The sequence below is a fragment of the Labrus bergylta genome, chromosome 5 (genome assembly GCF_963930695.1).
Source record: "Labrus bergylta chromosome 5, fLabBer1.1, whole genome shotgun sequence".
In the NCBI taxonomy this organism is placed as follows: Eukaryota; Metazoa; Chordata; class Actinopteri; order Labriformes; family Labridae; genus Labrus; species Labrus bergylta.
The window spans coordinates 32,286,381-32,302,672 of record NC_089199.1 but is presented as its reverse complement, the minus strand read 5'-3'; the positions used below and the strand labels follow the sequence as shown (position 1 = coordinate 32,302,672).

General features: G+C 43.8%; 1 protein-coding gene across 1 annotated transcript in view; it reads right to left on the bottom strand.

Moving 5' to 3' along the window:
* Nucleotides 1–16,292, bottom strand: part of LOC109977864 (dedicator of cytokinesis protein 3) — a 165,987-nt gene that overhangs the window by 89,212 nt on the left and 60,483 nt on the right. The window contains exon 2 of the mRNA XM_065955375.1: nt 6,664–6,747. Coding sequence (XP_065811447.1) covers nt 6,664–6,747 — 84 coding nt within the window. The remainder of the gene's footprint in view (nt 1–6,663; nt 6,748–16,292) is intronic.

The window sequence follows — 16,292 nt, the reverse complement described above, 5'->3', positions numbered from 1 at the left end:
TGATGGGGCCTCTACAGTACATGTGATGGGGCCTCTACAGTACCTGTGATGGGGCCTCTACAGTACCTGTGATGGGGCCTCTACAGTACATATGATGGGGCCTCTACAGTACATGTGATGGGGCCTCTACAGTGCATGTGATGGGGCCTCTACAGTACCTGTGATGGGGCCTCTACAGTACCTGTGATGGGGCCTTAGAGAATTAGAGGAATCAAAAGATGGACATTTAAAGGGACTCTCAAGTCCTCAAAATGAACTCTGTGAACCCACGTTTTGCACACACACACACACACACACACACACACACACACACACACACACACACACACACACACACACACACACACACACGCAAAAGGGGGGAGAGATGTGTACCATAACCCCCTTAAGACATCATCCGTCATTATCTGTCTCTGTCAGACCTCTCAGTCAGCTGAATCTGATCCTCCTGAAAGTCTCAGAGAGCACATCAGATGTTTCCACATGGACGAACACTCATCAGAGACCTCAGACAAACACCAAGCTGTCACAAAAAGTTGACTTGACCTCGAGTGAAACCTTGACAGAGCGGAGAATGACGCACATCCACGGACTGAATATGTACAGGGGACTGCAGCAGAGGGAAATAAAAACAAATGTGTCTCCAGCTCAAGGGGGATATAAAGCTCTGTGACTGCTGTCTGTGCTTTTTAGACATTATGGCCATTACTTCTGAAGTAAATATAAACATACAGCTCCTATCATGACCTGTTAAATCAGAGCTAATCAGATCATACCTGCTTCTGATGGAGCATTTAGAAAGTTCATCCACTGAGGATGCTTCATAACTCTCATCTTATCTTCCTGCAGAATCACAACATCCACTTCTCAGCTGTTCTGTTCATAATCTGATATGAATATGGAGACAGCGACTTTAATTGGCCGCTTAATTAATAACCAATCAAGATTCATTCATCACTCTGGTTTTCCACGGCTGTGTTTACTCCCCAGTCTCTCATCTATATGGAAATCAGAGCGGAGCAGAGACGGCCGTAATGACGCCTGTTTGTGAGGACGAGTGAGTGCGTTTCAGCATCTCTGTGAGGAAACCACATGAGAACATGAAGCCAGAAGAGATATTTATACTTGTTAAAGGCGGAGGTGGCAGCAGGTTCTTCTACGAGCACACAGGTGCGTGTTTGGCCCTAATTTGCTTCATTGTCACTCAGCGTTCCTCTGAAGACGAGTAATCTCCTCGCCTCCCGCTTCCCGACGACTCACTAAGAGGTTATTAGAATAATCATTTTGCACTGTTGTCATAATAATTCACAATTATCATCTCTGTGAATCGTCTCTGAGTGAAGGGCAGAACTCAAGGAGGCCCTTTAACGCTGCTTCACTCTGATCTCATTAAGAAGGCAGCATTAAGCAGCAGATTCAGGTTTCCATCAGAACAGTGAATCAGTCTTCATGTTCCTGTGGCGCTCACCTCAGGCTGCGTTATGAAGAGGTTAACGGCTTGTTGATGCACTGAGAGTACTCATGAAGGTGTATTTTATTACTATTATGACTTTAACAGTGATTCAATAGAGGTGTGAGAGCAGCCGAGCCACCACGATGTCTTACTGTGAAGTTCACTAAACACTGACGAGTCCATTAAGAAGCACCAAATCTGTAAACTGAGGAAACATCAAGTCACATAAGCAGAAGAAAAAGTCTGCTGGTGAATCAAATAAGGAATCCCTGCATCTATGATGTCTGACGACAAGTCACTTTTTTCTGCCTTAGCTGTTTTATGGAAATGTAAGAGGTACTGTTAGAACCCAAATACAGCACAGTTAAACCCTGGACTCGCACGTAATGCTCTTTAATTTAGTTCTTGAGTGTTTCCCACACATAGAGGATACTTGGGCGGGCCGCCCAGGTAAATTTATGGCTGCCCGAGTATATTTCTGACTTGTTTTTATTTATTTTTTCATTCATTAAAAAAATTGCTGCGAGCGTGCGCGCGAGAGAGAGAGAGAGAGAGAGCGAGTGGGGGAGAGAGAGAGAGAGAGTCACTTTGGCTCATGGCTCTGTGCAGCAAACCTCCTGTCTCGACTCCTGCAGAGGGAACCAAGAGAGTGAAATCACATCAGCTTCAGAGAAAGAGAGAGAGGGTCCTCTGTCCGCTCGCCCCTCTTGTAAATGCACCTTGCACCAATCAAAACTGAAGCTTCTCATGGCTTCGTTTTAAAAATGTTAATATACAGCTGCTTGCTTCTGATTCTGTTCTGAACTCATATAAATAACAGAATATTAACTTTTCAAAATGCGTTTGTGTCTGTGCACGTCCGTGGATAAATTGATCAGATTAAAGTTGTTTGTTGCAAAAACCACATTAATTAAGAGGGGAGAACACATTTGATATAAATACAAACCTAATATCAAAATATACCCTGAGATAAGAGTAAGAAGAAAAGAAAAAAAGCAAATCGTCTGGGGATAAAAATGAAATTACAAATGAATTGAAGTTAATTGTTGTTTTAGAAAGAGGTGTTTTTCTTCTAATAAAAGTTTTGATGTCAGAAAGAAGTGTAGTTAGCTCTTTATCTCCCGATTACGGCCGCAACCTCCCGATGTGACGGTCTAAGTGAGTGACACGCCCCCTGAATACAAGATGATGATTGTTCAGTGATATTTATGGTCTTGGTCTTGACTCGGTCTTGATCCCTAAATGTCTCGGCCTCGGGTATGTACACTAAAACTCCACTGCAGGACCTGTGGACATGCATTCATGGATTGATGTCAGAGTCAGGCTGCTACACAGGGCGCCTTGCCTTGGTGTACTCTGGCACCTCTCCAGCTACCAGACCAACTTCAATATTTTACTCCACACCGGGATTTGAACCCTTTCTTTACCAATCCAAGTCCCTACAGTCTGAGCTGCTGCAGCATGTAAACATGTAAGGCTTTATATACAAATGGGGGCTAAAGCTCGCATCATCTTTTTCTCTTCTCTTTGTTTTAGATAAGACTCTCGTCTCAGAGTTCTGAACGTTCTGTGGCAGACCGTCCAAAAGAGCATGAAGTGGAATTTAGTGTGAATAAAGACATGAACACATTTTTGATAAAAAGACTGAATCACGATATGAGAAAAGAAAATAGAAAACAAGACAAATAACTCGTCCTGTTATGAACAAGGCGATGTAATATCTGCTTTTCTCTCCTGTTTAACACCTGACTGTTATTCACCGACCGGCAGCTCCCTCCTGGACGTCCACAATAACAGAAGCAGCTCTCGGGGAGAGATTTGTTCCAGCTGAAAAGCCTCTCCAGAATAATGAGTGGCTGTTCTTAGCTGAGGCCCTTCAGTAATGCTGACAGTGCTGAGAGTCCAAAATCTCAGAAATTGCTGCCTCCGCCTTAATCGAAGTCTAATGCATTCTCAAGTGTTATGACTGTAATCTATATTTTCAAAATGGAGCTCTGGGATTGCATTCCTGCAGCCCGGCCGTCATCTCCCCATCACTGACATTACAGTCATTGAGTTTCTGTCTGGGGACGATCATTTGGCATTAGTGCAGGCAGGGAAATGCTCGACACAGGGAGAGCTCATTTAGGGAAAGATTTACATCTTGAAAACTAAAACTGAACTTCCTGAATAGAAACTCTGCAGGATCTCTGCAGCAGCTGAACACTAATGATGACACACACACTCACACCAGACATGGTCACCAGGAAGAGGAAAGATATTCAAGGTAGAGAAGCATTTGACTTGTAAATAAAATACAGACTTATTGTAAAGTGAAGCTGCTCCATCGTCCCTTCTGGGCCTCCGTACATGTGTGGTGGTGTCTGTGTCTGCAGAGACTCTGTCCTCTGACTGGATTTTACTGTTCTGCTTTGTTCTGGTTGACTCTTGTTGAAGTTTCTGGGTGGGGAGCTGGTGTGTTTCCTCCAGCCAATGACAGCAGGCAGGGGACTTTGGGAGTGGATACAAGTCAATGACCTGCGTCAATCAGGTCGAATATGGTGTGGTCGAGTTAAAATGTTCATAGTGATGCAAAACATCAGGTGGGTTAAAGCCTTTCCAAAACAGTGTGAACCTTGTGTTGGCTTTCACCCACGTTTGGGCTCTAAAGAAGCTTGTGATGAAGAGGGGTTGACTTCAGACCGGTGGTTAGCTTGTGTTAGCATGCCTAAACAGCATGCTAACACAACAAATCTGATATTCTCCTGTAGTTTGTAAGTACAAGCAGTAAACATATAAATCAAGTCCTGCTATCAATCTTTGCAAATACCTTGATGGTTAAGGTCGTGCATAGAGACGTGATGCTGCAGGTGGTTGCTTGGCTGGGTGGCGGCGTTCTAGCAAACTGTTGTCAGGGGCAGTGGGCGTGCGTTTCTGCTGGCCATGAGCCCAGGAGGAGGGGCCTTGTTTAAATGTTGTGTTTTTAAGCTGTAATGAACATTTCTCCTGGATGAAAGGAGAATCAAAATCAAATATTCTGACATGAATTAGTCAGTATGCCTGGAGATGATCTCTGTAGAGTAATATGATTAAAAATTGACGTGCAAGCGCCTCAAATTAACACAAAACTCTCATCAAATAAAACTCTGTTCTGCTTTACTAGTCAATGTCCCACATGTTGAGATAAAGACAGAAGCTCTGGGAATCTTCACACGGGGATGTTGGACAAAAGTCGGCCCTTGCCTGCTCTTATAATCACTGTGTGCCGAAGGGAGAGCTGCAATGCCAGCGTATGCCACAGGGGTTCAGATGAAAGCCCGTTCCCCCCACTAGAGGAGTTGATTTTCAGAGCAAGAGAGGATGAGATGCTAATGAGGATGTGATTAAAACCGCTCAGGGTTAAAAGTAAGGCTTGTCAATAACAGAAGACAACAGAGAGGGAAAGACTAAGAAGTGAAAACAAAGCTGTATTAACTGAACATTTCCCCGTCTCTGCTGACCGTTTAAAGACTCTGAGGCGTCAGCTTGATGGAAGCATCCTGCACAGCTGTGGCTAATGAAGCCCCGACTCTCTCATTATCTGGAAACACAACACTTCCCGCTACACACACATCCTGGCCTCAGCTGCTGATAGGACTAACAGTGGGAGCACCATCAGCTGATAATAAGTGATATGGGTGCAGCGATGACGGCTCTGTGTTCAATCTGCTCTCTGTGTTCGAGGACGCGCAGCGGGCTCAGGAAGAATACGTCGAGGCTTTTTAATCTGGTGCCGTCACAAACATCTGGGGAAAAGGATCATAACTCATGAACGATTTAAAAAAAGGTAAAGTTACACAAACTCAGAGACACTGAGGAGTTCATGCAGGAGCTGTTGGTGACGCTTCACTTCCACGCAGGTATGAGTCACAGAAAAGCAACATAAAGATGCACTATTAAAAGTTCTGCATTTACATCATACTCAAAATCTTTTTTATTATTTACAGGTTTATCTTAGGAGGGTAGCCATAGGTCGGATTTGAACCCGGGACGCCAGCCTAGAGGACCATCCCTCATTTGGCGCACTCACTCACTAAAAAACACTAGATTGTGAACGTGAATAAGAAAAGTGCAGTTGTCGCAATTTCACAAACATGACAGATGAGAACGTGAAGGTGCCTCCTCAGAGTCCTTCATGATGTGGACAAAACAAGGGGGGGGGGGGGGGGGTGTCACCAAACCTGAACAAGGTGCCACAGGTGCTGTTTGTCAACAGGCAAGGCAGGCAACTACTTGAGGCCCCAGGCCAGTAAGGGGCCCCCGAGGCCTGACGAACTTGAAACCATAGCAGTAGTTCAAGGACTGTAGGAAACCTCCCTATGGTGGTTTGAGGGCCCCAACTGACTCTAGAACAGCCACAGCAGCAAGGCGCTTTTCAGGCTGTGAAGACACTTAAAATGCTTTCGATGATTTTTCTTAAGGGATTCAGGGGAGCAGGTATCTTGAAGGCATCAGATGACTTTTCTGACCACACGCATTGTTCCTTCATGTTGTGTTAAAGCTCTTTGACTCCAGCAGTGAGGCTCCTGAAACCTGAGAAGGGAACCTCCTTCCTGAGTCGAGGTTTTTAATGTTGCAGTGAAGATAACTGGATCCCTTCCTCAGAGCAGCTCTGTGACGTTAATTAATGCTTGAAAAAGTCGCTCTGCGGTTGTTTGAAAATGTGATTACAGGTTCTCAGCTGCAGACTTTTTAAGGCTCTTCTGTCTGACGGTCTGCCAACAGGTTTCAGCTGCGCTCGTTTCTTCTTTAATGTGGTTAATATGTAGAACGATAGAGGAGCATGTTACACTGCAGGAAATAATCAGAGCAGTTTAACTCCCTTGTTCTGCCTCTTCTTCCAGTATGTGATGGATTTAACTTAATACTGTTTGAAACCACTCAAACTTTAATTTAGTTATAATCCAAATGCAACTTCTTTTAACCATGCCTTATGGAGTGTTTGCATTAGACGGCACTTTACTCTTCACTTTTATTCTTATCTGTATTTATTATTGCTTGTGTTTGAATACTTAATTGAAGAAAAACCTTGGAGTCCCAGTAATCTGTAGCTCTGACAGGATGTTTTTACACTGATCACTGCTTCACTGACACTCTGGTGCTGCTGACACAATGATCAAGGACATCGCTGCTGAATCAAACATCCACCCACACTCTACCTCACGCAGGTATTCATCAGGTGCTCTTCTTACCTTCACATTTCTCCAGAATCTGAACTGTCTCTCCCACTTCCAGAGCCAGACCCTGAGTCACCGAGCCGCGGAAGTTGCAGATCACTGCGGAGAAAGAAACAGAGAGGAAAAGATGAGAAGATGAGATTTTATAAAAATCTGTCAAACCGAAAGGTCACATGATATGTTAAATCCACTTCACCATGTTTCTCTAACATGTGTCTCTAGTCCGTCTACAAACCCCCCAATGATGAGTAAAGTCCATCCTCTCCGTCTTTCCCCTGCTCCACTTTTCAGAAAATGTGTGCTCAAACAGGCCGTTTGGAGATTTTCCCTTCATGACATCACAAAGGGCAGTAGCCCCTCCCCCAGGTGGGTGACACTCCCACAGCTAGGTGTTTGTTCTGCCCTCTGAGTCTGCCTTCTCACCGTAAACAATAGGACATGGAGCGAGAAAGACCGAGTACACCCAAGCCCTTCCAGAGAGGGGGCGTGGTCAGACACAGCTCATTTACATATTTAAAGGTACAGACACAGAAACAGCCTGTTCTGAGCAGGGCTGAAATAGAGGGGTTTATAGACATGATCAAATACAGGATCAGAGTGGATTTAGAACAAGAAACTTCATACACATGTTTTGAGGAGCTCTGAGAATTATTGAAACTGAAGAGGAGGAGGAGGATATGTCACCTTTAAACTGAGATCATTTAATCATCACTTCCTGCACGAATGATCTGATCCTAAACTTTGCCGAGGAATAGAATATGACCTTTAAAAAAACGGCATCATGAGAGTGAAGCATTAGATTCAACTCCAAAAACAATAATCTTTGATGTTTATATTATCTACAGAAGTCCAATAGTGACGTAATGTTATGTGCAGATCACAAACAGCATGATGAATGCCAAAGCGATGGCCTCATCTGTTTTTGTTCACGTCACCGTGCGCCTGTCCCGTGACAGTTACAGCGTGACGTTACATCACCACAGCCTGACTGAACACATCCTCAGTACTCTCTGCAGCGTGCAGGCACAGTTAGTACAACATCATGACTGCACCAGTGAAGCCACAAAACCACAGAGCTCACAGCTCAGTGTGCTGCTGCAGTCACTGCGTTAGAAATCATTCCCTTGAGCTGAGCTGTACTTCTCATTGACCCTGACATAAAAAACCAGTCAGGAGCAAACGTAAGGAGAACTCCACACAGTCAGTGAGACGTAGACAACAAGCTGTTGAAGGAGCAGCTGGAACAGTCCAGTAGGACAGGTTGGATCAGGATCTGATACAGCAGGAGGAGATGGAGGGGCCACATAAAGTCATTTCAGTGTGCAGATGGTGCCCCCTGGTGGTGGAATGAACTACCAAACTCCATTCTGCAGAGTCCCTCTGCACCTTTAAGAAAAAGCTAAAGACCCAGCTCTTTCATGAATACCTACTAACTTAATGATGATGGTCTCCATATTATTGATGATGATGATGGTAATGACGATGGTTTTTGTTTGATAACGACGACTTATAAGATGGTTTCTATACTGATTAGAGCTCTCAAGAACTGCCCTCAATGTTGTGCTTTGCCTCTGGTCACTTCCTGTCAGCACCTGTGTGTCCAATCAGACTCAAAAATGATCGTTTGCTCTTACTCACATTGTTCCCTTTTTTCTAGATCCTTGCTTGTGTTGTTCTTACTCTCTGATGTACGTCGCTTTGGAGAAAAGCGTCTGCTAAGTGAATTGTAGAATTGTGGATGGCTGACAGTCTTTGATGGCTCATGCAGCAAATAGCTGATTTAGATTCAAACCCAGGGCGGCTGCATCAAGGACTTCAGCCTCTGCAACATAACCGCCCAAAGAAAATATGTTTTTGGTTGATACATACATCTGTATCACGGTGTGTTTAAAACCCACTCCAGGTTTTGTGTGTAGAAACATCAGTTGTTCAGTAAATCAGAGAGTGATGGAGCAGCTCATAACGCCTGAAACTTTGAGAATAACTCATTAAAGAAAAGGATTTGAGATTTCAGGAAGGACATTATGATCAACAGCTGCACACTTTGTTTTTTCACAGACGGATCCTAATCTCTCAGACAAATGTAAATGAGTTGACATGAAGTCAGAGATAAAACAGATTAGGCCCCGTTCGTCTGATCTGTGATGTCGTCCGTCTTTGAAACAGAAACACAGACGAGTCTGAAGAGCCTGAGCGACGAGCGGGGACGAGATCTTCACCCTCTCTGTCACTTCTGTTTTGTGATGTGAGGTCTCTTTGTGTTTGGAGGCCGTGCGTCTGATGTCACTGCAGTTTATCTGAGCTGTTACTTCATCACTCAGTCTGTGCGAATCAACCTCGGAGACAAAGCAAACTTTATGAGCGAGCCCCGATCACGCCGCTCAAGGCCTCGTGACAGACGCTCTCTCTGTCCTCAATGCTTCTCTCGGTTTGTCGCCGTCTTTATTTAGAGTGTGCAACTGTTCATTTTAAGAGCCAGACAAATCCCTGCTATGATTGACGTGTAATGATCAGAATATCCTCGTGGTATTCAGTCCGTCTCCTGTTACAGTGCACTGATATAAACACGTCTGACATGTTTACTTAATTTATTCCTAAAAAAATGGCCCCAAATGATTTTCCTGGGATGCAGGATGAGTCAGCTCCAGCGTCTACGTGCCTTTAAGTGTGATTATATAAGATGTGTGTGGCAGTCATAAATAAATCTCTTAAAGCATGAGAGGACTGGAGAGATGCTCCAACATTATGTTTATAATTAACATTAAACATTCAAGACTTCAGAATCAACAAACATAACAAACAGCTTTCAGGTAAAAGAACTCGACTAATTCTATTTTAAAGTTTTAATCCTTTATGCTTTGTGACACTATTAATCAGCGTTGAGGGTAACGCGTCACAAAGTACTCAGATTACTTTTCCATCAAAGTAATTTGTTACTGAACAAAAAATGCTGCATTTCTCTCTTCTTCCTGTTGTCGCCTCAAAAGAAACACCTCTTCAGTTTCTGTTTCTCTTCCTCTGAGCAGGTCGTTGCTAATGAGCTGAAGGTCGGTCTTCAGGTGTGTCAGTGTGTAGCGAGCGACTTCAGTAAATACGATGGTGGAGAGAGGGCGGCTTTTACTTCTTGGAAATATTCCCATGATTCTGACTTTTGTGATATGATATGTGGCGTCTGTACTTCCTGTTATTGAGCTGCAGAGGTACAGATGATGGACTGTAAGAGAGGTCGTGACGTGTGGCGCCGATAGCCGGGCGGTTGTGGAGCGCGCCCGATGTACGGAGGCTACAGTCCTCGTCGCAGTGGCCGTGGGTTTGAATCCGACTTCGAGCCTCTCTCTTCACAATGTTTCCTGTCTCTCTGCAGCTGTCCAATCTATTAAAGACCAAAAGGCCCCAAAAGATAACACACACACACACACACACACACACACACACACACACACACACACACACACACACACACTATGATCTATAGTTAAAGCTGCCCTCTGGTACTTGGGCAGCAGGATCGTGTCTGTGTCTGTCTGCCATCGCCTGCATGTCACTGTCATCACTCTCTGTCACGCTCCGGCTCTCCGTTAATAACGTCGCTCAGTGTTGGATTGTCACTCCCCCCCCCCCCCCCCCCCCGCCTCTCTGTCATTTGTTCATTGTACCTTGCTGTCATCCCCGCCACTGCGGCGTTGTTGCTGGCCTTTCCTGTCTGTCATCTGTCTGATGAGCGTGTCACACACCCCGCCTGGTCTCGCTCTGCAGCGCTCCACTGACTCGTGCTCCGGGACCAGACGTGGAAAATGAAACAGATTCAGAGCTGAAGACGTGCGAGAAGACACATGGAGCGAGAAGGATGTAAACATGGAGTTCAAGACGCCGTTCAAAAGACACCGTCACAACCCCAAACCTGACGTCACATCAAACCCCGGCCCCCTCCTCTTTCTCTCAACATGTTGTTCCTCTGCACTCGGGGAGTTCAGTGTGGATTATCATCTTTTCACAGTGTTTATTCTGAATGTGCGTCTCGTCCCAAAAGAACAGCACACTTTGTCTCCCTGCTGAGCACACAAGAGATAAATATGAGTCACAAACCAAATCTCTGCAGAGGATTCTGAACACTCAGGAGGTTCTGTGCTCACTCATCACCAGTTGAGGATCTGAAGAGGGTTTGTGCTTTTTAAAAGAACAACACCTTGTTTTCACATGAGGGGGTTCAACGAGTCAGTTCAGGCTGCATTCTGCTCTCTGGAAGCTCAGTCGTCTGTTTGTCTTCAAATTCAAACAATCAAATAAACATTCATCCTCTGAAGGTTCTATGAGAAGTCCATTTAAGGAACCAAAAACAGAGACTGAGGCTGACAACCATCCATCCATCTATATATCTACTGTATCTATATCCATCCATCCATCCATCTATATATCTACTGTATCTATATCCATCCATCCATCCATCTATATATCTACTGTATCTATATCCATCCATCCATCCATCTATATATCTACTGTAACTATATCCATCCATCCATCTATATATCTACTGTAACTATATCCATCCATCCATCTATATATCTACTGTAACTATATCCATCCATCCATCTATATATCTACTGTATCTATATCCATCCATCCATCCATCTATATATCTACTGTATCTATATCCATCCATCCATCCATCTATATATCTACTGTATCTATATCCATCCATCCATCCATCTATATATCTACTGTATCTATATCCATCCATCCATCCATCTATATATCTACTGTAACTATATCCATCCATCCATCTATATATCTACTGTATCTATATCCATCCATCCATCCATCTATATATCTACTGAAACTATATCCATCCATCCATCCATCTATATATCTACTGTATCTATATCCATCCATCCATCCATCTATATATCTACTGTAACTATATCCATCCATCCATCCATCTATATATCTACTGTAACTATATCCATCCATCCATCTATATATCTACTGTAACTATATCCATCCATCCATCCATCTATATATCTACTGTAACTATATCCATCCATCCATCTATATATCTACTGTAACTATATCCATCCATCCATCTATATATCTACTGTATCTATATCCATCCATCCATCCATCTATATATCTACTGTAACTATATCCATCCATCCATCTATATATCTACTGTAACTATATCCATCCATCCATCCATCTATATATCTACTGTAACTATATCCATCCATCCATCCATCTATATATCTACTGAAACTATATCCATCCATCCATCCATCTATATATCTACTGTAACTATATCCATCCATCCATCTATATATCTACTGTATCTATATCCATCCATCCATCCATCTATATATCTACTGTAACTATATCCATCCATCCATCTATATATCTACTGTAACTATATCCATCATCCATCTATATATCTACTGAAACTATATCCATCCATCCATCCATCCATCTATATATCTACTGTATCTATATCCATCCATCCATCTATATATCTACTGTATCTATATCCATCCATCCACCTATTCACCCATCAATCCATCCATCCATCCATCCATCCCTCCACCCATCAATCCATCCCTCCACCTATCCATCCATCCACCTATTCACCCATCAATCCATCCATCCATCCATCCATCCCTCCACCCATCAATCCATCCCTCCACCTATCCATCCATCCATCCCTCCACCTATCCACCCATCAATCCCTCCACCTATTCATCCATCCATCCCTCCACCTATTCATCAATCCATCCCTCCACCTATCCATCCATCCCTCCACCTATCATCCATCCATCCCTCCACCTATCCATCCATCCATCCCTCCACCTATCCACCCATCAATCCCTCCATCCATCCATCCATCCCTCCATCCATCAATCCATCCATCCACCTATTCATCCATCCATCCCTCCACCTATCCATCCCTCCATCCCTCCACCTATTCATCAATCCATCCCTCCACCTATCCATCCATCCACCTATTCATCAATCCATCCCTCCACCTATCCATCCATCCCTCCACCTATCCATCCATCCATCCATCCCTCCACCTATCCATCCATCCCTCCACCTATCCATCCATCCCTCCACCTATCATCCATCCATCCCTCCACCTATCCATCCATCCATCCCTCCACCTATCCATCCATCCATCCCTCCACCTATCCATCCATCCCTCCCTCCCTCCATCCATCCATCCATCCATCCATCCCTCCACCTATCCATCCATCCCTCCACCTATCATCCATCCATCCCTCTACCTATCCACCCATCAATCCATCCATCCACCTATTCATCCATCCATCCCTCCACCTATCATCCATCCCTCCACCTATCCACCCATCAATCCATCCATCCACCTATTCATCCATCCATCCCTCCACCTATCCATCCATCCACCTATCCATCCATCCATCCATCTAATTATTAAAACCTGAGAGGTTCTTCTTTTTAAACGTTAATTGAATAAACAAATATCATCAACCAAATTAAATATTTCTGATTCATCAAAACCAACAAACAGATATTCATCCAGTTTAACTTTTAACACTTTCTGAAATCATTTGTCACCTTTCAGTGACAAATGATTTTATTTAAAGCAGACGAGGGACGAAACAGAGGAGAGAAGTGCTGGAGGGAAACACACACACACACACACACACACACACACACACACACACACACACACACACACACACACACACACACACACTTAAACACACTCACATTCACAGAGATTAGCGTTGCTCGGTCTCTCTGGTATTGACATTTCGTTTATCCAGCAGATCGGGTCAATAGTCTGACAAATGACTCACATCTGTTGGAGCGGTCGCACCGTGCAGCCTGTGGCCTGTGTGTGTGTGTGTGTGTGTGTGTGTGTGTGTGTGTGTGTGTGTGTGTGTGTGTGTGTGTGTGTGTGTGTGTGTGTGTGTGTGTGTGTGGACAAAACACTACAGTGTGATATTTAAAAAGAACCTGAGTCTCCTCAATGAGTCCCTAACAGGATGATTCAACTTCAAAACTCTGTTTCAATATTTAACTGCTGCTCCCGAGTCTCACCGCGTCCTAAATGGAAGACGCTGTTGAACACGGTTTTAATGGCGGTGAATAATTCACCGCAGGAACTTCAATAAGTAGAACAAAGATGGCTGGTGTGCAAAAAGGATGTTTGGTGCTGGTGGAGCAGACTTTACCTCAGCACGAGATCTAAGTGATTGTGTTAGTGCTGCTGTGGAGCGACGACACACTTCAAACATTAAGTCGACTATCTGTACAAACATTCACATCAACAAGGTGAGCTAATGCAGAACGACTTAAACAAGGCCGAGCAAATAAACCTACTCGCTCACAGCAGGCGAGAAAGACAGTGCAGCAAACTAGAGCTGTAGTCAAGACCACCATAACCGAGACCAAGACTTACCCGAGACCAGAGTGCTCCGAGACCAAGACCAAGACATTTAGGGATCGAGACCGAGTCAAGACCAAGACCAAGACATTTAGGGATCGAGACCGAGACAAGACCAAGACCAAGACAGAGCGACCCGAGACAACAACAAGACATATCCGAGACCAGAGTGCTCCGAGACCGAAACTACACCAAGACATTTAGGGATCGAAATTAGTCAAGACCCAGACTTAGGCAGGGGGGAGACTGAGACAAGACCAAGACTATAAATATCACAGAGAAATCATCACCTTGTGTATTGTCTTCAGGGCCAGATATTAGGGCCAGGATATATGTCCTTCCCTGTTTAAAATCCAGAGTCCGCCCAGTCTGAGACCGAGACAAGACTGAGTAAAAATGCTCTCTATTCCAAGACAAGACCTTCAAAAATTGGTCTCCAGACTTTGAGTACTACACCACCACAGCAAACGTGTTTGAACAAATCCAGTCGTTATTTCATGCACAGCAGACTTTGTGTTTGAGCTCCAAATAGTCAGAAAGTTCCACATTTCAGCCCCACTCCAGCTTTAGAAGGAAATCTGAATTATATCAAAGCTTCAGAGGAAAAAGTCTTTCTAAAGTAAGGATGTCATATCTTATCAGGACTTACAACAGCAGCTGGATCTGGATCCTCTGGTGTGGACACAGAGGTGTGGACAGTGAGGGACGGATGTGACGACCCCCCCTGTAGCTTTATAAACCCCAAAACAGCCTCACGTCATCACTAACACACAGCTCTCACTCAAAGTGATGGAAACACGCTTGGCAGGTGCCAGACTAACAAAATCAACACGCAGACACACCAACACATCACCAGAAGGCAGGTTCTGAACCCTCTGACACCCGGAAAAGACTCGACTTTGTTTGTCTCAACCCTCTTCTTTGTCCTCTTAGAATGTTTTTTATGTACTTCCCTCAATCAACTCCTTTCTGCACTCCTTCAATCTTTATTGTTTTTTTTATTTTTTTCAAAATCTCAAAATCTTTAGTGTTGTTCAGTTTTTTTCTTTTGAGTGTTCATTCTGAAGTCATTTCACAAAGTTCTTGTTTTGCTTTTTTGATTAAAGGAAGGCCTCAAAGATACAGCAGCTGAAATGAACCATTTTAGGCAGAGGCTGATTTTTATTTTATTTTACTGACGCCAGTATCAGATAAATAAGTTGTCATAAAATAGTAAACGAAGAAAAAGGAAAAATCAAAAAGGATATTAGAAGTCAAAAACACAGACTGAAAGTTCAGACAGCTGCATGAGTTATTATTATTACACACCAGTCTTTTATGGTCTAGTGTAAGTCCACTTTATTCCAAGTGTATAGCTCATGTGTTTATGGCTTCATGTGTTTATGGCTTCGTTTGTTTACATTTGAATGCTAACACAATTAGCATCATAACTGACAGAATGATAAACGTGTGCAGGTACACAGCCGTTAATACTAAACTCAGAATATGATCTGAACACAAACTGCAGCAGCATGCTTCAGCTTTCATCTGGCTGTAGAAAAGTATCAAGATGGCTGCTTTCTGCACAAGTACTTAAAAGTTTCTCCTTTAATTAAAAAGAAGACAGGATCTCCCATGAGTCTGAGGAGCCATGCATCACATGAAGAACTGTTTGAACGTTAAATAAAACTATGAGAAACATGCAGAGAGTACAGACGCATGGTTCTCTCTTAAAGCCTCCTAATGGACCTCTCTCCTCTGGTAAGCAGGACTAATGCATGTTACTCTGCATGTTGTTGTGTGCATGTTGTGTTCATGTTTTATGCATCGTATCGGCCCGCTGCTGCAGCACGAGGCTGCCTCCCAAACATATTACACACTTTAAGTCGTGTGCTCCGGCTTTAAGGATATGAAAGGAAATAAATATGAATCCCTGGAGAGTGAGCTGGAGCTGCACTGAACCACAGGGAGGCTGTGTGTGTGTGTGTGTGTGTGTGTGTGTGTGTGTGTGTGTGTGTGTGTGTGTGTGTGTGTGTGTGTGTGTGTGTGTGTGTGTGTGTGTGTGTGTCTATACTGTATGTGTCTGATATGCAGATCTTCAGAGGCTCAGAGTGCTTCTAGTCCTTCAAGTCGACACTGAAGTGGACAGATTTTATTTTTTTCAGATTTGAGAGTAAATCCCAAACATGAAGGTTATTATTCAGTTTATTTCTCCGTCAACTCTCTAAACTTCCTCACAGCTTTAAGGGCT